The sequence below is a fragment of the Empidonax traillii genome, unplaced genomic scaffold (assembly GCF_003031625.1).
Source record: "Empidonax traillii isolate 1590-97213 ecotype Southwest subspecies unplaced genomic scaffold, ASM303162v1 scaffold449:size826340, whole genome shotgun sequence".
NCBI classification, from domain to species: Eukaryota; Metazoa; Chordata; class Aves; order Passeriformes; family Tyrannidae; genus Empidonax; species Empidonax traillii.
The window spans coordinates 685,208-708,756 of record NW_020955642.1 but is presented as its reverse complement, the minus strand read 5'-3'; the positions used below and the strand labels follow the sequence as shown (position 1 = coordinate 708,756).

The window sequence follows — 23,549 nt, the reverse complement described above, 5'->3', positions numbered from 1 at the left end:
CAATCCCTTGCCAATTAGACAGTTAGCAGAAACCTCCCAGCTTTTCATTTCTTCAAAGGGAGCAGAGATATCATGTCATTAGTATAATACAGGCTATCCTGCAGCTTTTCCACCCTACTTTCCTATTTTCTATCTTCCTGGGCTTTTTACAGCTTGCCTATATTGATCACCTCTTTTCTGAAAGGTTTTAAGCATGCCTGGAAAGGAGCATGGCTTCTAGGAACATAGTGTGTATTGCTGCAATTTCCATGCCTTTTAGTACAGAATAATGTGCTTCTCAGCACAAATAGCCTGGACCACTCTTCAAAATGAGCAATCAATTCACTATGGATAAAACCAATTTTTTCTGATGCCCAGCTTTCCCATAAAAAAGAAAGGAGACAGCTGCAAGGTGATATGCTGAGAAATCTCCTTTCCTAGGGAATGCAGCTCGAGCATTACATGTTTCTCACAAGGCTGTGCAATTCACTCATAACCCTTTTACCAAGAGCTGTGCATTAAATGAACCCCCTGAACAGCTAATGAGACTTGCTTGGACATTGTCTTGGTGGACACTAATGGTGTTCAAGTCTTCCCTTCAATTAAAAATCTTGAGTGTATGGTTTACAGTCATGTCTGAGAGGTAGCAACTTACCTACAAAAATTCAAGGACAGGTCATAACTAAGAAAAAACAAATTCAGAAGAATTTGGTCATGAGGTCTATTCACATTTTATTTGAAAACAGTGGGCTGTAAATTAATTACCAAAATTACATAGTAGTAGTAAGGTTTTCTGGTCCTTCACACCAGAAAAAAAATGAACAGGTTCAACGCTGAGGTTTTTCACTGGGGTAATTATTGTGTTTGGTGTAAAGGGCACAGTGAGAGTCCTTGACAGAGATGGAATTACTGGTAGTTCTCTTCGCTCTGCAAAGTTGCTGACCTCACTGAACAAAAGTAAATGTAGCTGGGATTTAGAAAGCCTTGTGCATTAACAGGATAAGCAGTGCCAGGCCATGGACTTTGGAAAATTACTCTTATCCCAGAATAAGGGTTTTATTAAGTGCTTTCAGCTTCATTGTCTCCACATGTTTTTGAATCCTTTCTCCAAGCTCATTGTTTTGGGGTTGAAAATGCCCATCTGGATAGTTGTGCGGGTCTCTGCAAGAAATTTAAAACATCATTTGTATTTATAATAACCAGGGAAAGTACTTAGAAATGCTGAAAAATCCAAAGAAAGAGACACACTTTGTTGTTGTTGTTGTTGTTGTTGTTGTTTTTTGTTTGTTTGGTTGGTTTTTTTGTTTGTGTGTTGTGGGTTTTTGTTTGTTTGTTTGTTTGTTTTTTAATGAACATAGAAGCAATTCCATTACTTATGCAAAACTGGAAAAGCAGTGAAACTGTGAAAAGAACACTCACTCCTGGCTTGGTCAGTTAGGAAATCTAACTACCTGAGAGGCAAACACAAACTGAGTTTTACATTTTATCCGTGAAGGAACACGTGCTGTAATTGCCAGAACAAGAGTAGCCACACAAAAAACTGATTTACCTTGAGGATAAAATGCTGAAACTGTTGTAGAGGAGAAATATATCCTCTGTCATCTATTGAAATACCACCCCATCAATAACAACAAAGAACCTGCCAGTGACAACATGAAGGGTTCAGACTTCATTGCTTGCTAAGAAATTTTTGTTTCCCTCTTTACAGAGCCAAAATAATAGGGAAGATTTCAACAAGTAAATATCAATACCCAGAGTTGTTTAATATAGAAAAGTATTTTCATTTTTTATGAAAACATCTAAAACTTCAAAGAGAAAGAAGCTTATGGCTGTAAAACTACTTACCCAGGAGAAGCATCATCCAGCACTTTATTACTGTGGAAGAAAAAGGTCACTCTTTAGTTACACAAGCTGTCCCAAATCCCCATATTCTGACAAGCAGAGTGTCATAAAATGTAAAGAACAGCACTGAGTATGACACATCTACACTTTTACAGCAAATTATCTTCAATCAATGCTGTAGCAATCACAATACAGCAATCAGTGTTTTGTCAGAGACCTCACAACACACTGCACTGGTTTTAAGTTTAATGGCTGCCAGTTACATGGGATTTCAATGTCAATTGAATTATTTCACTCTAAAATTAAAGGAGATATTCTTGATGGCTCTGAAAGTTTCAGATTATTATGCTCATCCTGACATCTAAGCCACATCATGAGCACTTCAAAGAGGGGACAAGGGGACAACTGTTGGACGGAAAGATTAATTCATTTGCTCCAAGTCCCACAAGGTATCTGTGAAAACACAGGGTTAGAACTCAGCACTTTCTCCTGTGATGCTCTGCAATCACTTATCATACCCATACTACCTGCTGCAATGTGTGTTGGGGGGGTGTGAAGTTCTGACAGCACAGCAAATGTGACCTACTCCTAGGAAAAAACTGAGAAAAAAGCATCATGCCGGGGGAAACTCTAAGGGCTCTTTCCTCTGCCAGTATTAATAAATATCTAACCAAAAGGGTCACTGAAAAGCAAAAGTCACTGGTCCAAGAATGTTGAGTATCTCTGAGAAGGCAAGAAAACTGCCTCAAGTGTTAAATTATATTGATATTACCAAAATCAAAGACATGAAAGTCAATGAAAGCATTCACAGCTACTTTCTGAAGTAAAATCCAGAAATTGCATTTACAGTGCAAATTTGTTGAAAATATCAGATCTGCACCCCACTTGGGATGGAGCCCCTCGAGCATTTCAGTCTGACTTTCTATGCAATTCTGAAGGGGATGCTTGACTTCAGATTCCCTCCCATTCCTTTCTCCTAGTTTAAAATTATACCTACCTTTCCTCTTTTGCTGATTCCTCTTCATCTTCTTCTGTAAGTGCCTCACCAATCTGTGGAAATTCAGCTCTCACCATCTCTGGAGTAAGAATCATTTCAAACTCATCCTCATACGTCTCACTAAAAATTAGTAAAGATGACAAACAATTGACCTTCATCCTTTTAAAAGTACTTTTTAGCCAATAAAAACAAAGGTATGTTTTATACAAGAGGCACTTTGAGCTTTTGCCTTTGAGACTCCCTCGAGACAGGTTTACACACATCCACACAAGTGGATAACACACAGTCAGTCACACCATGTACAGAATAGAGGAGAAACTTACTGATCAATCACGTTCTCCTTGTCTCTTTCAGGTAAGTCAGACAGCACTGGTGGTACATCTCTTGGAAGCATATCCAAACTGTAAGGATCCCTGTGATGGAAATGGTTTAATCTATTAATGCTAATGATATTAGTGCAGTTATTCTAAACTTTTTGTGTTTCGAAGCTTCACAGTAGTTAGGGTTACAATAAATATGAGGTACTTTTAAATAAAAATTTGAGTACACCAGAAGCTGCTGTGATGAGAGGGAATGTGAGCCTGAGGAATGCTGGCTACCACTGGGTACAAGCGCCCATTCAATAAAGGTTTTACTGTTCATACTCCTGCAGGACAGACAGAGTTTGTACGTCCTGTGGTCTGCTAGGACTGAGACAGCAAGCTTCCAGGAGAGATGTTACTGAAAGCACAGACTGGAATTCTCCTTCCTGGGCTAGGTATTTCCTCCAATGATATTTTTCTTAACCCAGGAGTTCAGTAGGAGCTTTCTCTGTTGGTTTTGGATTTCTGAGCAGCAATTAATTACACCTATAGGCCCATTTTCATCAGTGGGACTAGTTACTGGTCACTATACTCGCAGACAACAGAAACTAGTGCAGGATAGAGGCACTGTATATTCAAATTCTTTCTTACCTAGGTGCTGTATTTGTCAGTGTGGGAATGTTAGAGAAAGTGGAATACATCAATGGTGAGAATTTCCTCCATTCCATTACTCCAGAAATCACTTCCTGAAATGACAAGTGCTACAGCAATCAGACCTCTGATACATAATTCAGTGGGGAGAGAGATTTGCAGAACAGAGTATCTCACTTCTTGGGTTAGAATTGAATCTGGGAAGCTAAATATTTCAAAGATCCTTCCATCTTTGTAAGATTGTGAAAATACAACAGACAGCAAAAAGATAGAAAGAGCAAAGAAACACTTTGGGATAAATAAGAGATATGGATAAAGCCTTACAAGAATTATTGGAACTAGTTATTCTGACCCATGTCATATTCATGACCATATTTAGGTGCATGCATAATTTATATTTGAAAATTTCTTCTATCTAGGATGACTTTATCTTCCTTTTTTGATTCCTTTGAGCAAGTTCTCACAAAGAACATACCCAAGCCAGGAACTAATATGATAAACCCAAAAGGCCATACCTTGTGATGCAGAAATTTCTTTTGTGTGATTGGAATACTGGATCCTTTGGGGTATTCCCTGGTAATGGTGTATTTTGGATGAGGACAAAGATGATATTCAATATTTGATTCACAATAGGGCAGTGGAAGTAAAAATGGAACTAATCCTGGAGCAGGGTTCTAAAAGCAATGAAGACATTATTTTAATAAATTGTTCCGAGCACCATAAAGAATTAAATTCACGACAATTCAGTTCTTACAATTAATGTAGTCTCCCCAGATTCACAGTGTGACTGTTCTATTTGGTGTGATCCTTCATTTCCTGTCCCTTCCCTTCATCCCATAATCTGTCTGGTTTACTCACGCGCTCTGCTGTCTAAAATACAGCAATTTAGCTGTTGTCTCCAAGTTTGGAAGAAAAAGCTATTGCCTAATTATTTTTAAATCCATTGATGCTTTTCTGAACAGTTCAGAATCCAAGAACTGGACTCACTGTGGTGGAAGGTAGTGAGCATCTTGCCATCAATTTCCCTGCACTAGCATCTGTTTCTGGATAAAGCCTAATGCTGTGTACTGTGGAATCAGGCTGTGCCTGGCTCTTATGACATGACAGAGGGATGAAAGAGATGCACAGAGGATCTCATCAGAAAGTCCACTGGAGTCCTGGCTGCAGGCAGTGAGGACAAGTCTATACCGTATATGTTATGCCAAGATCATTAGACAAGCACAGAGGGCTCTGGGCCATTGTAGCTAAGAAATGCTCAGAGACAGAGCCACCCAAGCCAGACAAAGTGCCACGCTGGATGGGAGATCTGCCTGCACCCACACACAGCACTGCACTGAGCTCCACAGCTGCCTCTGCCTGCTCAGAGACACCTCGGGCACCTCCAGGCTGAGCTGCACTGGGTGGGAAACACCTTCTGCAGCTGGTGCCAAGCAGCACAATCTACACAACAAGTAAGTAACAGAAAGTCCTCCCACACACAGTATCTGGTGGGGATTTTTTGAATCTCTGTGCCTAATAATTTGGAAATGTGGTTTGGGATGCTCTGAGAACTATTAGAAACTGTAAGGCAGCAGAATGCAGTGTGAGCAGAGTTTGACTTCACTTTTATCAGTTTACCCAAGGATCAGGCAGAACCAAAGTCCCCCAGCTGAACAGCAGGAAAGACTGTCCTACCTACCTGGGCAAGAGTAGGAGGTTATAGAAGGACTGAGATGCCAAGATCATGGCTTTTCCTCTGGCATCCAAATGGGGAAACAAATGGAGAAGAATTCCCATGGTGTTCCAGGGAATTCTGTGATCACTCACTGTTTGTGGAGTGTCATACTGGAAGGGTCTCCAGTCCTCTGCTTTCACTGGCAATTTTACCTTATTATCCCTCCCCTAAACTGATCAAAACCCATCCTAAAGTGAAAAGATGTCTCTCTCAGTGGGGATGAGCTCTGACTCGTATCTACCAGAGCTTGCACCATGAAGGATTACTCTCACTCTGGATAGTTTTATATACCAGTAGTATATATACTCTTACCAAGAGTAAGAAAATTGCCCATCAATTCCACATGAGGCTGTTGATGAAACAAACACACTAACCTTCCTTTCTTAGGTTCTTTGTGGAAGTCAACATTTACTTACAAAAATGCGAAGCGGGTTGCTCTCTGCAGGGTAGACTAAAGCTCGGGGAGGAACCAGTTTTAAGAGGCTGATATCTCTTTCTGCTACTTTTTCTGGTGATGGTTTGTAAAAATCCTCTTCTGAGTATGGTTTGTAAAAATCCTCTTCTGAGTATGGTTTGTAAAAATCCTCTTCAGAGTATGGTTTGTAAAAGTCTGTGCTCTGGAAGACCAGATCAAGCTGCTCCTCAGCAGAAGGAGCTACTTGAATCAATTCATCCTTGAAAAACACAGACATCAAAGGTATAAAATGCTGAGAGAAAATTACTCAAATTATTGTAGAACTGTAGGGTTGGAGTGACTTCAGCAAAGTGTGTATTTGAGGTGATTTCTTACCAGGGCTCCCTGCCTCAGTGGCCGGGAAAGGTCTCGAGGTTTGTAACTTACGGCTGCGTAGTGTGTACAGAAAGGCTGATACTTCATAAGGCTGAAGTGCTGAGGAACCTAAGCGTAAAGAAGAAAGATGTACTGCAGGAGATGACAATAATCACTGTAGATAACTCACAGATGGAATGGAACATTTATCATGGACACATCACATCTCTGTGGTAAAGGATACTTCGATCACCATTCTGGAACACGGTATATGACCAAAACTTTGAGAAGGCATAATTCATCAGGACAAGCTGAATGAGGGCATAAAAGAATATTTTCATTCTTGCTTTTCTGTGAAAGATCATGGATTTAACAGTTTCTCAATCAAATAATTTCTAAAAGGAAGGACACTTCTATTATGTCACTTTTATAAAACTCTAGAACCAAAAAGAAAACTGGGTGGTGTGCAGGGCTTACAGTATCCTCATTCACAGAAGGACTTTGATGTTTGAGTTATAATAATTTCAGCTGAGGTTATTCATCTCTTTGTCTGGAGAGAGGGGGCTATTGCTGACTATAAGCTTGTTACTTATGGAAACAGATGAGATGTTTTTAATACAAGCATCCTAATCATAGAGCCACATGAAGGCAGCATTTTTACTGGGCTGCACAGAGGCCACTGAATCAGGCAGAGAACATCTAACTGGACTGGTGGAGGAGAGAAACATGATGCAGCTGAGGGAGCTGTGCTAACTCACCTTCAAGTTATAATAAGGAAGAATATGTCTGACTGTCACATCTACAGATCCAATGGGAACTAGGCCAAGAGCATCAGGTGCCTGAAAGAAAACAGTATTTAAAAACCAGGAATATGGTGGGCATTTTGTTTTGCATTGGCAGCAGTCCATCAGCACAGCTAATTGAAAAGATATGGAAATAATTATACAAACATTTATTTTACACAGTTTGATATTTCTGCTGTTCTTTCTTGGACTTTGGCATTTCAGTTACTTTTTTCTTTCTTTTCTTTTGAAAAATCATGGATGTTAACTCACTCTGAACATTATTGTATTGTTCAGAATTTTAGAGTGCAATTGGAAGATGCAAAGATTTTTTTTTTTACTGTTTTCTGCAGTACCCTTAGTAAATACAAAGTCCTGAATTAATCTATCAGAACCACTCATGTTGTGAAATTTTAATAAAAGTAGTACCAGGCCAATATCTTCAACAAAATTCTGTCTTGAGTGTTGACCAACATTTTAGTTACTATACCTACCGAATCATCATTTTGTTCATGGGAACTGCAAAAGGGGAATTCAAAAGGCAATATAAGATCTTCAGATATGCTGGAAGAAAGACCCTTACATTCTTCACTCTTCTTTGATTTGCTGAAACTCCTGGTTTCTGTCATGAGTGGAAAACAAATATTAAAGTTTCATAATATATCGTAATATACTGTTTCAAAAATAGAATCAAGCCACAAAATGTATTTAACATTTTCCTAAAACAGGATGTGTCTAGTAATTTTAATATAAGAAAGTAAAATAATACTTCCTGAAGGCTTTAAAAGTCATATCTCCAAGATATGAAGCATGATAACTTGACTAGCAGACAGATCTAATTTACCCTTTCCTGAGAGGACATTACAGCCTGCTCATTCCAGCTTCTTTCTCCATCTCCTTCTGCTCAGCAAGGAAGAGAAAAGTCAGAGGTCTCTCTTACACAGAGTGCCACTGCACCTTTTATTTGTAGCATCCCTGTAACTGCTGCATACTGGGAACTAAAAGTGCCCATTTGCAAAAGCAGGAAAAGGCCTGGTATGAAAAGGTGTGTCTCAGCAGTTTTCAAATTGTGTGTGGGAGTGGAAGATAAGAGATAGACATTCTCTTCTGTCCCCCACATACCCAACTATGACTCCTATCCCAGACCAGTTTCCTTTTATGACTGTTAAGCAACAAGTGAGTTTTCCAGGCCAGCACTTTCAATTCAGTGTAAAGAAAAGCAATTGATTAAAAGCACTTACATTAGAAAGAGATGAGGAAAAAAACTGAACCCAGTACTGACCATGTACCTCATGGTTCCCACTGCTTCATTTTGCCTGAGTTCAGACATCCTGCCTTCATCACTTTCCAGAGTCTTTTCCCCTTCCATCCCACATGCAATAAGTTCCTCTTGTCCTGTGTCTCTGACTCTTGGGCTCTGCCTGATCTGTTCATCTGCCTGTTTCTCATACAGTCCTGTCTGCCCTTCCATTGTTCCTCAGACTATATGTAGAAGGGTTTGGGATAAAGGGACCTCTCAAGATCACCTAGTCCAACCCTCCCACCAGGGGCAGGGGCACGTATCACTGCATCAGGTTGTTCGAAGCCCCATCCAACCTGACCTTGAACACTTCCACTGATGGAGAATTCACAGCTTCTGCCCTGTTATTAAGTAGGTAAGGTGCCTAAGAAGAGTTAATCACATTTTTTAAATCTAGGAAATAATGTGCATGAAAAATATATGTATTTTGGCTACAGCTGTTTCTACCTTTTAGCAGGGCCTGTTGTAATAGGGCAAGGGATAATGGTTTGGAACCAAAGGAAGGTAGTTTCAGACTAGATATAAGGAAGAAGTGTTTTTGCAACAAGGGTGATAATACACTGGCACAGGTTGCCCAAAGAGGTGGTGGATACCCCATCCCTGAAAACATTAAAGGTCAGGTTGGACGGGGCTCTGAACAACCTGATCTGGTTGAAGATGTCAGTGCTCATTGCAGGGTGATTGAACTAGATGACCTTTAAAGGTCCCTTCCAATCCAAATCACTCTATGATTCTATGATTCTACCTTGTCACACTTCTCTTCTTCTCTGGAAGGCTCCTTTGTAAGGACTCTGCCTGTATGTTTATATGTAATGAACCTGACACACTGCAGCACAACCTGAATTATCACAGCCCACAGCCAAAATATCAACCTGTTCTTCCAATCCTTACCAGACACAGACCCTTTCTCTGGACCTCTGGTCTCACTGCTCAGTCCACGGAACAGAAGCAATAAACGATTCAGCTGAGTCTGAATCAAAATCTGAGAGAATGATTTTTAAATTTAATATTAAGTTGAAGACTCTGAGATTTACAGCCATAGAAATATAGTGTGTATGTGACAACTGTATTTATTCTACAGAGCTCACTCTGACATCTCTATTTTAGAATACAGTTTTCTGTTCAGGAGGGAGAAAATGGGAAGGACAGATGTAGGATGGATCTCAACTCTACAGTGACATCACACAACAAATACAGTTAAAATCTTAATTTAGCCTTACAGGTTAATCAGATTGTTTTGTTGGCTAGGTCTTAATCCTTCAGCTTTTTTATTGGCATACAGAGATTTACCAATGAGTGAACAGTCAGCTGATGAGGGCCATATTTGTATTTGTGGCTCTGAGAACAAGGAGAGTAAGTAGAGACCTTCACTGTGTAATTTGCCCATATTTCACAGGGTAACAATGAAGAGCTCTAGGTTTTAATACCAGAAGGGGCCATTTACAGCAAATTATCTTACAGGAAAGAGCATTTCATTTCAAGACCTCAATATTCTGAATAGGCTGGAGAATATCCAAACTGGACAACAGGAGAGCAGGACATTTCCATCTTACATGCTACATTGAGATTTACTGGAGAAACAGCAGCGGAGATGCAAATTAATATTTAAACCCAAGGAAATAAGTGATTTAATTGATTAGTCTTTAGTTTCCAGGTCTATACCTCCCATATTTGAATTTATGCCCATTGTTTCCCATGTTCCCATCACACACCAGTGCAAGGATGCTCCATCATCAATAACTTCCTCAGAGGTGTTGGAAGCTGCTGCTCTCTGCTTCTACTTTCCCTCTCCATGTTAAGTGTCTCCTTACAAAGTAAGTGCTCCAGACCCTCCAGTGGCTCTGCACTGAACATTGATTGATGTCTTTCTTGTACCAGGTGGCCAAAACTGAGCACAGTGCTCTATATGCATTTTGAAATCTTCTCTTTTTTTGTGCAAAAGTATTTATTACCTTAAAAAACCCCTATACTCATCTGCATTTGTTTAGTCTCAGTTGCAATATGAAGCACCAGCTGAACACAAAACTTACTCCGGATCCTTATTTCCTGTTGAGGTAGGGCCATATTTATCAACCTATCACATCCCTGGCTAGCTGTAAACACTTCTTATGTGTCTGTTTGCATGTTCTTATGTGCTATTTCCAAGGCATCATGCCACCACACTGCATTCTGTTTGTTCACTTTACCTTGTATGCTGCCTGTTGGAATTTCCTGAACATCCTCTTTCTGGTGTCCCAAGGGTCATTACGGAGCAAGTCAAATGTGGGTTGGACACTTGGATGCTGCATCGTATTTTTTTTTTTGTTAAAGGAAACAGAAAAGAAAAAGGACAACCCCTTTTACAACTAGCTAAGGGAGAAATTTCCTTCAGCCCAAGCCATTCCTTGACCTGAATCCATATGTTATTCCTAAATACTGAAATTAAGTCAAGTGAAAGCATTTGCAATATTGGCATTTAACCAGAAGCCTTCACTGAGGGGCTCAGTGGGAGGTAATCACCAAATACTTGCAGGTGTGGTATGGGGAATGCAGAGGTAACATTGCATGGTCTGCATCCACACAAATGACAGACACATACTATGATTTAAGTGCATGACATGGGCAGTTGGACAGCAGAGAGAATGGACAGGGTCTCTACCAAATATAGACTTCATCTTGTACAGATGTGAAGCTGGAATAGCTGTAAGGACTCACACCAGGGGCCCAGCAAAACCAGTATCCTTTCTCCAGTAATGGCTCATAGCACATATTAAAGAAGGGTGAAAGATGCCACAGAGAAGGACAAAAAATACCTAAGTTACAGAAAGGTTCCTGTCAATCTGACCTGCAGGTAAAGGTTGCAAGTCCTATAATATATAAGCTTAACCTTACAATCAGGCATGAAAAAGCTTCTCCTGAGAGAAACAAGCAATATAAATCTTAGGTTAGGCCAGCAGATTTCCTCTTGACTCTCACATTAGATCAGAACATCAGAACATGGGCTATGCATGAAGCAGGATGCTTGCCCCACCTAAAAGTAAAATGGGAAATAAGGTTTTAATACCAGAAGGGGCCATAGGAACATTCACAGGAACATCAGGAGGTAAAGTATTCAAAGTCAAACATCTATGGCTCTTTGGTAGCTTAGTATGTGATGATAACATATAGCAGGCTATAATAATGTATGTACAAACCTGGCCAACATGCTGGGTAATACGTTTGAAAGAAACTTCTACTTCAGTCCTTTGAAACTCCTGTTCTATGATAGGGTCTCCTCTTTGGATCTAATTTGTCACCAGAAAGAACAATCACATTAGTACAAAGCATCCAGTGAATTCTTTCCTCCCTTACAATTAGTGAAACTCACAATCTAAAGTTCTGGAGGTGCACTAACACAACACAGACTGCATTCCCTTTTAGGGAGTGATTATTGCAGCTCTCGAGCAAGTCACAGGAAGTAAAATAAATGTCTTTTCAGTCTGAGTTTCAATCAGATCTCTGTCCTAATGAAACATGGTTTGCATTGCATAGCCAGAATGAGCAGGTAAGGAAATAAATGCTTCTAACCAAAGTTAATACATATCAATTCAGTGATACAACCATCTCACAATGTAGGTCTTGGTTTTTTACTCACTTCCTCCCTTTTAATATTAAATATGTTTGAATTAATTATTTGTGCCTAATTCAGTGTATAAATCAAGCCTTTATCCTGTCTATAAATAATTTTATTCCTGCAAGCAGTTTCTTGTAAGTCAGTGGGATGTTAGAAGCTACTTGAATATCCAGGAGGCAGGAAAAGAGGGACAAGCCCCACCTGTCCCTGAGGGCTGTGCCACATGGAAGAATATTTCCTGCCACCAAGCATTGCTTATTGTTGTTGTCACCTCTGTGGAAGGTGACCTGCAGTCTGGAGTGACTGCAAGAAACCAAAGAGAGAGAGGGCGAAGATGCAGGAGAACAACCCCATGGCTCTGTGTGAGAGTACTAATTCTCTTTGACTGTGAGTCATTCAGGACATCAGCTCTTCAAAGAGGTACAATATGAAGAGAAGTCTGGATGCAGCCACAGTGCTGACAAGATTGTGCTGAAATGTGGCACTGTAATGTGACTGGGTGACTGGGTGCAAATCTGCTAGGTTGGGTAAAGATCTAGTTACCTTTCCATGAATAGCTTACCCTTCTCTCTGTCTACCTCCAAGATAAAACCACCTCAGAAACAGTGATATTCAGGCACAATAAAGATATAATTGCAGTAACAAGCACAGCTAGTACAGCTTTTCATTGACATATGATGAAAAACTGAAGATGTAGAGAGCTTGCTACAATTCAGTGCACTGCATAGTGTGAAAGTATAACATCAAAGACTAACCTTGTATTGCTCTTCTTCCCTTTGTCGTCTTTCAATAATCTCTTTTTTAAATTCCTCAGAGATTGGATCTTCTCCCCTATGGACTTGCCTGCATTCATAGTGGAGGCAAGAAAAAGGCTTTATTGAATGCATAGTTTGCTTTATTTGAAGGCTAACAGACTTACTTTCCTCTTCCTAAGGTGCCTAAGTGTCCATGACACTCAGTGTAAGAGCAGATCTGTGGATTTCAAAGGAAACCACGGTGTGCTTACACACCCAACTATGCTTTGCTTTACACCATTCGATGTACATAGAATTACAAAATCATCAAGGTTGGAAAAGAGCTCTAAGATTACTGAGTGGAGCCAATAATCTAACACTGCCAGGTCCTCCACTAAACCATGTCTACATCTATCAGCACCACATCTACATGTTTTTTGAATAACTCCAAGTGCAATTCTGTTCACTTCACTATTCAATTTAGTCTCAATTTATTGACAACCATAACAAAGTCTTCCTTTGCTCTTAAGGGCAAATTCTCAGATGCCTGAGAACAAGGTTGGGTGAGCAAGGTTTTCAGTGGGTTTCTTTCTGAAAGAAGACCTCATTGGGTGGTACTACTATGGATTACTACTGAGACTGCTCTTAGCCAGAAGGGAAAAAAATAAAATGGAACAAGAGTAACTTAGCTGTAAAACAAGCCTTCTTGGGACAAGAAATAGCAGCATTATGCACTAGTGAATATTGCATACATCATTCACAGAGGCCTTAGTTAAGTAAATCCCAGTCTTGTTAATGTGGTTAAATAACACTTACCACTTCAGATGATTTGCTTCCTCTTCCTCAACATTTTGTTTGACTTTTAGTTGAAATACAGCTTCCTTCATCTGTCTGGTTTTTACCCCTTCTCTGCCTTGGGCAAGGACTGCAGAAATATCAAAAAGCCATATCACACCTCAAACTAGATAGGATTTTTAATTGTGAAATCTATCCATTATGGTAATTCAACCCATTAATACACAAAGCTAAGGTGAAATTTCTCACAGAAACTACAGTCACATCATGCCAGCAATTCTGAAGCAAAGTTCCTCATCAAAAAACTACAAATAATGCTGACCAAGTTTATGCTGCTTAATTACTGTACCTTCTTTTAAGTCCTTCATCTTCAATTTGCCTGGTTCCTGTATCAAAACACTAGCTACAGCATGCGGATTTGACAAGTCTGTGGGGAATCTGAGGTTCTGGTATTCAATTTCCTATGAGACATAAATTAATAGGAAGAAATAGAAACATGGGAGATTTCCAGCCAAGAAAAGTACTTGTAATTATTGTCTTTTCACACCTTTACCTTTTGAATAGGCTTCAGTCGTGGCTGGCTCAATTGGTCTCTTCTCCACACCATGAATTTTCCTCCAGACCCAGCTTTTTTTGCTGGATGGCTTTGTTGTTTGTCAAAATGTTCTTTTCTAGATGTTGAAAGGACAGATATTGCTCTCACAAGTACTCTGTAATGGCATATAGGTTCACTACATGCATTTACATTTCCTTCAGGTATACAAAGAAACTGGAAGTTTGTCTCCCAAATAGTGACCGAAACCAAACTTTTAATGTTCAGTGTTCACAAAAAAATTAAGCACAGCCCAAAAGGCCTCATTGTTCACAACCTCCTGCATTTGCAAGGCCTCAACAATAAAAATAATAAAGAAGAGGAACAACAGAAGCTGAGGATGCTCAATACTTCTTTAAGAACACGTAACTTCTTGTTATATTTGTCTTGGTAGTTTCACTTCTGAGCAAATGATGTAGCAGAGCAGGTGTCAACATGTATCAACAATCAAATTATGTTAATGCATTTTAAGCCACCAAACATACAAATGCTTAAAACTATTACAGCAAAATGACATGAAATCCCATTACATAGGTGTTTTTTGGAACTGGGCAAAGGAACTCAAAGATCAGTCAGCCACACATACATCAGACCTAGATGTGGTATTGATGTTCCTGTGAATACACACACATAGGGTTTTGAGTGAAACTCTGAAATCCGTAGCTGCATTGCCATTTGTGCTGTTCCATACTCAAGTGGGGAATATTTTACAGTTACTTTCACTTTTCCGTTGCCTGGAATGATACCTGTGGTTAGAGGAGAAAAACAGTAAGACTCCATATAACATGAGCCCACTTACATATGCTGAAATTGACTCTGGGCTACCATTTTTTTAAAAACAATTATATCTGTGAGTGGTTGGCATAAGGCATGGAAAATATTTCAGGTCTCAAAGTGTCTTTCAAGAACTGTGTCCATTGCCAGATAATAGAAGACATTTTGCAATAGCAGAAAGATATGACGGGAGGGCTGTAATGTTTCATACTGCTGTGAAAATGGTTGCCTGTTTACATGTAGACATTCTTCACTTGCATCTGCGAGTCTTAAGTCTTCATCACTTTCTGCTTTCATGAGCAAAGCCTTATAAACATATTCCTCTGTGCTCTTCCAAGTCAGGGGACTCATCTGGATTTGATGCACTACCTATCTCTATTTGACCCTACTTCCTTACTACCTTTTGCATTATTTTCTCAACCAATTAAACCACTATTCATAACCCTAAATAATCCATAAAATCCCAGGATACAGGGACTCCTCAACATTTCCACAATAGGGAGCTTATTCAGCTTATCAGAAATACTAATTTCTCATCTCTGTCAAGTCACTATTGCTCAACTTTCTGTAATCTGTAAACACCAGTTAATTTCATTGGGTTGGGTTTGGGTTTTTCCTGTGTGTGTATACAATTTGCTGGAGTATTTCATCCTTGAAGGTCAACTCTGTTGGTAGGGTTAGGTTTACCTTAAAGGTCTTTTCCTACCTAAATGAGTCTATGGTTCTCTGATTAAGGATCTCTGAGATCAGTGGCTTGAGTAGGAGCTGAAACATTTTTGTACTTTTTAGATGGCCTTCAGTACTTCATAGTTTCAGGCTACCAAAATTTCTGACCTAAGTTTTACTGGGTTGATGTTTTTTTCTGGGATATTCTTCTGGAACATCCCGTATTTTGTCAGAGGTCTGCAGCTGGGCATTACCAAAAGAAATCTAATAGTCACAGATGGCTCTTTGCCATGAAGATGCACATGAGTGGCTGCATTTACCTGGAAAACCCCTGAGGCAAAGTTTGACCTGAATCCACTGTCACAAGTATCTACACTTAATAAACACAGATTTAACATTTAGAATTTCAAAGAAGTTCAGTCTACCAAATGTTGGCTGGACAGTAAAGGCTCTGTGAGGTTGAATAACATCAATGTGGAATTCAAAATCTATTGGACAGCTGCACTGCAACGGGATAACATACTCCTTACTGAAAAGAGAGAAAGGAAGAATGAGATTAATGAAAATGCAATCACAAACTGGGAAATAATATTATACACAACATAACTATCTGTGTGCAGAGGGGTGGATTACTTATTAATGTGAAAATCTTAACTCCTCACTATTCCAAAATAGCAAAATATTTCAAATCTTTCACTCCCTGAGGAAATGAAAGCTAAACCTTGATTTGAAACTGGAACATTTTACATCTTGACTTACTTTCTCCTACCCATACAGAATCTGATTACAGAAAAATTTTAAAAACTTACTTTTTGGAATTTATTTCCATGTATCCTTAAATTCTTACAAACTCTAATATCTAGCAACTACAAACAATCCAGACTGGAGCAACAATGAGCACAGAACCACAAATCAGTCTTTTCCCATGACCCTCCCTGTGAAAGATGATGAGAAAAGACTGTGCAGTCTTCAAAAGTATTGAAAACTCCAACACATGACTGGGCTTTAACCACTGTAGAAATAATGATGCTGTGGCCTGATTTTCATAAAAGCCCTTTATGTCTCATGCAAGTTGTATGAGGAGTATTAGCACACATCTTTTCAAGCTGCCTTGTCTTTGTGTGCATGTATTTTCACAGATCAAACTGAAACACAAAAGCACTGGTGTAACACCATCCCTCATCCTGCAAATCAAGATCAATTTACCCAGGCTTACTTCTGCTTTTTATTAACTACCTGACTGAAATCCTACCCTGTTGATTAGCAAAGAATGCACGTTATACACAATGTTCTTTTGGAAAGCACATTTTGAAATGCCCAAGGAAATAAGCAATGATAGCAAAGTGCTTTTTTCTCTGCCTTAGTATGACCTGTTGATGAAGCATTTGTAACAGCAAACTGGGCAGGCAATTTGTTTTAGGGTATAGTGGAGCTTGAACAGCAACCAAAGTGCCTTAAAACCAAGACAAGTATGTCACCTGTTGCCTGATGGACCTTCTGTACCTAAAGAGAATAATGGGAGGTAGAATATAGATTTATCCTACATTTATTGAAGTGATAGGCAGTTTTTCAATTGACCTCACCGGCTATGGATTGAGCCCAGAGTCCCTTGGGTTCTGTACAGTACCAAGTATCTCAGAGACTTTTCATTTTTAGGGAATTTTTTAATAGCTTAATGATGAAAAATACTGGTAAAAAATTAAGGTTTGAAACCATCAGTTTTCTTTTCAGGAAGTCTTCCGAATTCCCTCCTGAGTATCTCTGAGTGTCCCTGTTGTGTTGAAAAAAAATTCCCACTATTTAAAGTTATATTTTCTATTCTTTCTAATATCTTGTCTATATTCTGGAAATATGAAAATTCTGTATACTTCAGCACTAAAATGGAGCAAATAACCAGAATCACATCATGCCTAGAGGCATCCAAAAAGTCAGGAGTTATGTTCAGTCCTGTGAGAAAGCTGTAACAACAACTTCTGATGGATTCACCAGAGTTTAACTGATTAAAAGGGATTAGAAAAACCAAAAGACGCAAGTATTCATTTGCTATGCTGGACTCAGTGGGTAGAATTTTCCTTGTATGTGCCTTGGCAATTCATATTCCTCTGCTTCACTAAATTTATGAGTTATTTTCAGCTCACAGGCTAAGACAAAACCTAGCTGCTAAGACCTTCAATTCTCATAAGTCACTCAAATCTTTACACTTACATAAAGCTTTACACCAACAACCATGAATACAACTAGTATAGCCAATATCCTGCAGAACTAAACCCTAATTAACAGGATCTGTCTTCTCCTTTTCCCCTTCCCAGTTCCTATCATCAACTACTACTGATTACTTACTGAGAACAGTCAGTGTAACACCCATGCAACAGGCAAAGTGAGATGAAGGCTATGCCAACCAGAGCTTCACATCAGATCACTTTAAGTATTTTTAAATAGAAGAAGCAAATCTCATGACTGATCAGTCTCTGGACTGAGGTAAGGTATTTGCTAGCACTTACACCCACCACACATTCATTTCCAGAACTCACCTCTGACCAATTGATACATCAGACAGATTTATGAACGTTGGAAATGCTACAACATTCATAGCAGGATAAGCATGCATGGGAACAACTAAGTTGTCATCTCCCTGAAGACAAACAAACAAACAAACAAAAGGGTGAAAATATTTATTTCTTGCAATGAATAAATCATAGAATCATAGCATGTTAAGGGTTGGAAGGGACCTTAAAGATCACCTAGTACTAACATCCTGCCATGGGCAGGGATACCTCCCGCTGGACCAGATTGCTTACGGCCTCATCCAACCTGGCCTTGAACACTGCCAGGGTTGGGACACCCACAACCTCCCTCGGCAACCTGTGCCAGGGCCTCACCATCCTTGAAGCAAGGAATTTCTCCCTAATATCTAACCTGAATTTGCCCTCTTTCAATTTGTACCCATTATTCCTTGTCCTGTCACTACAGATCCTGATGAACAGTCCCTCTCCGTCTCCCTGTAGGCCCCCTTCAGATACTGGAAGGTTGCTATGAGAGCTCTCTTCTCCTGGCTGAACAATCCTAAGTTTCTCAGCTTGCTATTGAAATAAAAAGTTTCTCTAGTAGTTGGATAGTAAAAGGGCATAAAACATCTTCAAGATTATCACTGTGTTGCTCCTCAATATCCAGCTGTTCCATACTTTACGCAACTCTCCTGAGCTTCTCAGAGTCTGCTCAACTAGGAGTGGCACAAAAACTGATCTACTGGCAAAGAATAGCAGAATAAGTAATATAATCTTATCCACAGCTCTTGGATGTTTACAGAGGAAAATTTTAGATGCTTAAAGACTCCAATCAAGACTTACTGGGAATAAATCCATGGGACTCTAAAATATATCTTTGTCATTGTCATCATGTCCTTATAGTTGTTTCATTCCATCACAACTTTGTATTTTGTGATAAATCCTCACCTCGCAGTGAATCCTGATGCAGTCATAGTAATATCGCCACTCATCAGGACAAAAATCAACTGTCACTGCATATGACAAACCAGGGACAAGCCGGTGCTAGAAAAGGACCAAACAAGATAAAAGGTACGTAAAAGCTGCTTATATGACACAAAACCTGTGCTGCATACAAAAGGCAGTATGAAACTTTTCTGACACTTACTGTTTTGTTGTATTTGATCTGAAAATACATTGTCTGGGGTGGTATTATGTGAAGGTTTATTACATTGGCAGAAATATTTATCAGCTTCTGTAGAACAAAAGAAAACCAAAACAACAAAGCACTTCAGATATAAGAAGTCAATTGAGAATTGTACTTTTTGTAAACCCCCCCGTATCAAAGAAGTATTAGTTTTTACTTTAATAGAAATAATTCTGGATGTGCTCTGAACTGAAAAGTATGCAAACCTTACAACCTGCATTTTTATTCTTTGGAAAAAGTCACAATTCTTAACCAAGGCACAACAGTCTTGCTAAAAGAGATGCTACTGTTGAATTGAATTCTGGTCCTGTTTTGCTTTTGTGCAAGAGGAACAAAAAATGAAGCAATCTACTGACCACTTTTAGAAGATCTGAAACGACAGGAATCATGTAATACTTCATGTTTTTGTTTTGCATCGCAAAGCAGCAAACCTTTAGATAGCGACAGTTCAGCCTGTAAAACTTCCTGCATCTTGTTTACTTTCATTATACCTGGAGAACCTGGTCCACCATAACCACTCAACCTCTGCCTCAGTACATTTACCACATAAATAAAGAAGGTAGAAAAGGGAAAGCAGAGAGAAGAAATATCCCAACCATTCACAGGGAAAGGTAATCGAACCTATGCACCGAGTTTCTTTCCTCGGAATACATTTTTCTTGGTAGAAGCCCAGAGGGACTTTCAAAACTTTCCCACCAGTGAACGTGCTTGCAGACACAGTGACAGGCCAAGGGCATTTTGAAGACAAGTTTCTTATGGAGTTAAAGCACCAATCTCCTCATTCATGATGTGCAAGTCACATATCACTTACACTGCTTGCAGACATAGGAAACAGAAATGAAAACAGAGAGTGGAAAGGAGGTTGCTGCACATGGCATGGCTGGTACTCATCTGTTTTGCTACTGCAGGGCCATGGATTCTACGTGCTGCTTCTTAGAGCACTCCACAGAGCAAAGGCCTCATGACCACAAGCGGTCAGCTCAGATTCTGCTGTCCCTTTTACGAGGCCCAACAGGATCCCTGCTCTGACACTTACCAGTGTCTGCTGGTGATGCTTTCCAACTTCATACCCTCCATAGTGTAGCACAGCAGGCTCAGCCTGTACAACCTTGCTCCTCTGAAATGCTGAATAAATCTCTGTAGATCATAAAACAGGGAGAAAAGGAGGCCAGGTGAAATACACATGATGACTGTTACTTCCATGGGTTAAGTCCATTTATGCTATACCCAACATATTATAGAGAAAAAGGAGACAGATTATTTCTCCTGTTAAGTAGGCATGAGTTTTTAAAAAACCCAGCAGAGACACCAGTTTACCTCTTGGCATCATGGCTTTGACAAGCCATCCCAAAACTTCAGGATCAGCCAGAATCAGTACAAATACTATTTCTTTCCTGACTGCCTCTCCTATAGTTTGGGCTCACAAGAAGCTGCAACTTAAGCAACACTAAGAGAGTTTTTCCTGTGAGTTGCAAAAAAAAAAACACCCCAAAACAGCCAAGTGCCTCTTCTTAAGATTGCTCCAAGGCTGGGGAACAGTCAGAGAGCAGAAACTTACTTGATTCCAGCAAGTGATTGGGGATGGCACGTCTTTTTTTAGGTTCCTCCACAAGGCTGCCCAGAAGGACACTTGGTATTTTCCTGAAGGTCTTCCTAGCAACAGTGGTGTCTGTGGAGGCTGACTGAACTTCATCCATGGTAGTGTAGAAATGGGGCCTCAATGATACTAAAAATCCTCAGTGCCTGGGGTCAAATGAAGACAACATAATCACAAAATCTTCCCTTGCCCTGGTAATATCTGCTGCCTGAAACTTCCTAGGAGAGGGAGTTACTTCTTTTTCCCTGCTGAAGAGGATTACTCTGTGTGTGCCAAGTACAAGGAGAGAGGGATTCCAGGAAACCGTGCTCCCACTGCAAGGTCTAGCACTTTGGGCACGTTCATCTGTTCTAAGGGTTCCTGGGGACATTTTCCTTTCAAGTCTATGTAAAACATCTCTCTCTCCCTCCATGTGCCCCAGCACAGAGGAGGAGACAAGGTGCTTCTAATAACTCCACCATCTGAACCAATTTCTGCCAAGACATCCTTCCAATCTCTCCTGTGTGTTTGGGTTGTTAACTTGCAGAATAAATTTTAATTTTTAAATATTATTATGAGGGATAAGAAAACTGGCATTTGAATCTTTTCTTTGGATAGCATCATCTGGGTGATTTGTTTAGTGAAGATAATTGTAAACCCAGAAAGCCATGGGCGTTACAGATCCTGTGTTAAGTATTCAGTTATCAGAACATAAACTTCTCTAACGACAAGTGCAAACATGACATAATAAAGACACCAGACACAATCTATCCACCAGAAATTATCCTTGTAAATATAGCACACAGCCCTTGGCTCTTGGAGAACTGTATGGAGAAAAAGAGAAGATACTTTTGGAACAAGTACTGAATTCAAAAACCATGCTGGATTTTTCAGCCCTGAAGCAGGCAGCACTCAACAGTTCCAAAGCTGGATCATTAGTCCACCTCTCCCATTACATTTTATGGTTTCATCTCTGGTATTTGTCTGGTTTCCTAGTCTGCTTTAGATCTTTCAGGCACAAGTTGAGAGCTGCTTCAAGCTCATAAAGTGCTGGTTTGATTTATGGGTTTTGCAGTATTAAATAATAAATAAGCAAGAAGCTTAAAATAACGTGCTACCGGCACGCTGGTCTCTATAATATTTTCCACTTAATAGCTCCAAGCACTAATTTTCCACTTGCAACAGAAAATGTGTAAGAGGAGCTGCGTTGTTGTGCACAACAGTAAATTTCTTCGGAGACAGTGAGACCAACCAAACTTGGACAAAAGCATGCTAAAAAAATTCTTTCCATTTCTGTTGTTCAGCTTTAATTTATACACCTGCCACACTCCTTCTCTTGGTCAGTATTCCCCATCGAGAATGCAGGGTTTGAAAAAGGTGTTGGTAGACTTACATTCTTAAAGGATTCCTGGTGTAACCTTATCAGTAATTTACAGAGATGCTGCCCTCACGGCTCACCGACTTCAACAATGCACTGAATGTTCTCCAAAGGGTTAACAGAGGACAAAGCATTAAGGTCCTGGAATGTCTAACGGACCGACATTCCTAAATCTTCCAGGATAGCTGCGTCTACCCTTAACGAGACTTTGTGTGCGTGCGAAGCCACCAACAGAAATGTGAAACCATGGGAGTCCACTGCTAAACTCACCCCAAACACCCCTAGACCAGGATATCGCCCTCCTCCTGCCAGGTCTTGGGCTTTCTAATCCCTTTGGTGTCTCGGAGCTGCTCGCACACCTCACCTCACCGAGGGACGCGGTGTAATTCCTTTACAGACGCGTGAGGCTCCCCAAAGCATCGCTGTTCATACAGCACGCCCCGCACACACAGCCCCCCGGCCCCCGGCCCGAGGGAGCCCCGGCTGAGCGTGATCGTCCTCAGAGCCCCCCTGGAGAGCGGTTGAGCCCCCTCATCCCTCAGAGCCCTTCTGGAGCCCCGGCTGGATCCCTTTCCTGTGTCCCAGCCCTGCCGCAGCCCCGGCTCGCCCGGCCCGGCTCTGCCCTCGCCGCGGCCCCGCGGCTGTCGCTCGGCAACGGGGCGGCCGCGCTGGGCCGCAGCTCTGGGGGTGTCCTCTCAGCGGCAGTTCAGCTGCCTCTGATGGGGAAGGGACAAAAAAATGGGGAAAAACAACTTTTTCTTTCGTCTTTTCTTTTTTTCCCCTTTCTTTTAAAACCTCTTTCTCTTCTCTGCCCCCCCCCCTCGTATTCTCACTTTCAGTATTAAAGGGCCATGTCTTGAAAAACAATCCTGAAAAACCTTTTTTAAGGTGGTATTTTTCATGCCACGTATAAATTGCTTTACTTTTGCCTGTGCGTGGGCACAGGGGAGAAGGGAAAGAAAAGTTTTCTTCCTTTTTTTTTTTTTTTTTTTTTTTCCCTTCATACAAGTGATCTGGGCAGATCGATGAGACTGAGAAATGCTGAATTAATGCTGAATGATGCCTTGTGTAGACACAACCCATTTATTACTGAAGATACCTTAGCATCCATTCTAATTGTCCCAAAGCCATACACTGTCCAAACTCCCAACATAGTGGAAGAGCCGAAGAGAAAGGTTCATGCAATCACAGACTGGTTTGGATTGGAAGGGACCTTAAAGATCATCTTGTTCCCACCCCCCACCATGGGCAGAGACACCTTCCACCAGACCAAGTTCCTCTGAGCCCCAACCAACTTGGCCTTGAACAGTTCTAGGGATGGGGTATCCACAGCTTCTCTGGGCAACCTATGCCAGTGCCTCACTGGGTTCTGCTCTGATATACCCTTCATTAGGCAACATAAAAATTAAATTCCAG

At 40.4% G+C, this 23,549-nt stretch overlaps 1 protein-coding gene across 3 annotated transcripts; it reads right to left on the bottom strand.

The window, feature by feature from the left end:
• Nucleotides 1–686: 686 nt before the first annotated feature.
• Nucleotides 687–22,641, bottom strand: CFAP221 (cilia and flagella associated protein 221). 3 transcript variants are annotated; one of them, XM_027895097.1, is made up of 25 exons: nucleotides 22,404–22,641; nucleotides 20,738–20,922; nucleotides 20,216–20,316; nucleotides 19,141–19,227; nucleotides 18,942–19,037; nucleotides 18,021–18,121; nucleotides 15,915–16,018; nucleotides 14,636–14,795; nucleotides 14,005–14,128; nucleotides 13,807–13,918; nucleotides 13,479–13,587; nucleotides 12,684–12,771; nucleotides 11,510–11,599; nucleotides 10,523–10,618; nucleotides 9,228–9,318; nucleotides 7,531–7,658; nucleotides 7,013–7,093; nucleotides 6,276–6,383; nucleotides 5,902–6,159; nucleotides 4,287–4,445; nucleotides 3,772–3,866; nucleotides 3,142–3,231; nucleotides 2,819–2,938; nucleotides 1,825–1,854; nucleotides 687–1,140 (listed from the first exon to the last, which is right to left on the bottom strand). In XM_027895097.1, exons 2-25 carry the CDS (start codon nucleotides 20,874–20,876, stop codon nucleotides 1,017–1,019), a joined length of 2,691 nt encoding a protein of 896 aa, XP_027750898.1. In that variant the 5' UTR covers nucleotides 20,877–20,922; nucleotides 22,404–22,641; the 3' UTR covers nucleotides 687–1,016. The 3 variants fall into 3 exon arrangements, with proteins under 3 accessions (XP_027750898.1, XP_027750900.1, XP_027750899.1); XM_027895099.1 differs by having other exon boundaries at nucleotides 14,011–14,128; XM_027895098.1 differs by having other exon boundaries at nucleotides 22,498–22,641.
• Between the last annotated feature and the right edge of the window lie 908 nt (nucleotides 22,642–23,549).

Excerpts from the sequence above, each read along its gene's own strand:
- CFAP221 (XM_027895097.1), bottom strand. The coding sequence starts at position 20,876 with ATGGATGAAGTTCAGTCAGCCTCCACAGACACCACTGTTGCTAGGAAG. Across the intron at positions 7,659-9,227 it reads AGAGAAAGGGTCTGTGTCTG|AAACCAGGAGTTTCAGCAAA; the intron begins GTAAGGATTGGA and ends CACTCATGACAG. Across the intron at positions 6,384-7,012 it reads TTCCTTATTATAACTTGAAG|GTTCCTCAGCACTTCAGCCT; the intron begins GTGAGTTAGCAC and ends CTTTACGCTTAG.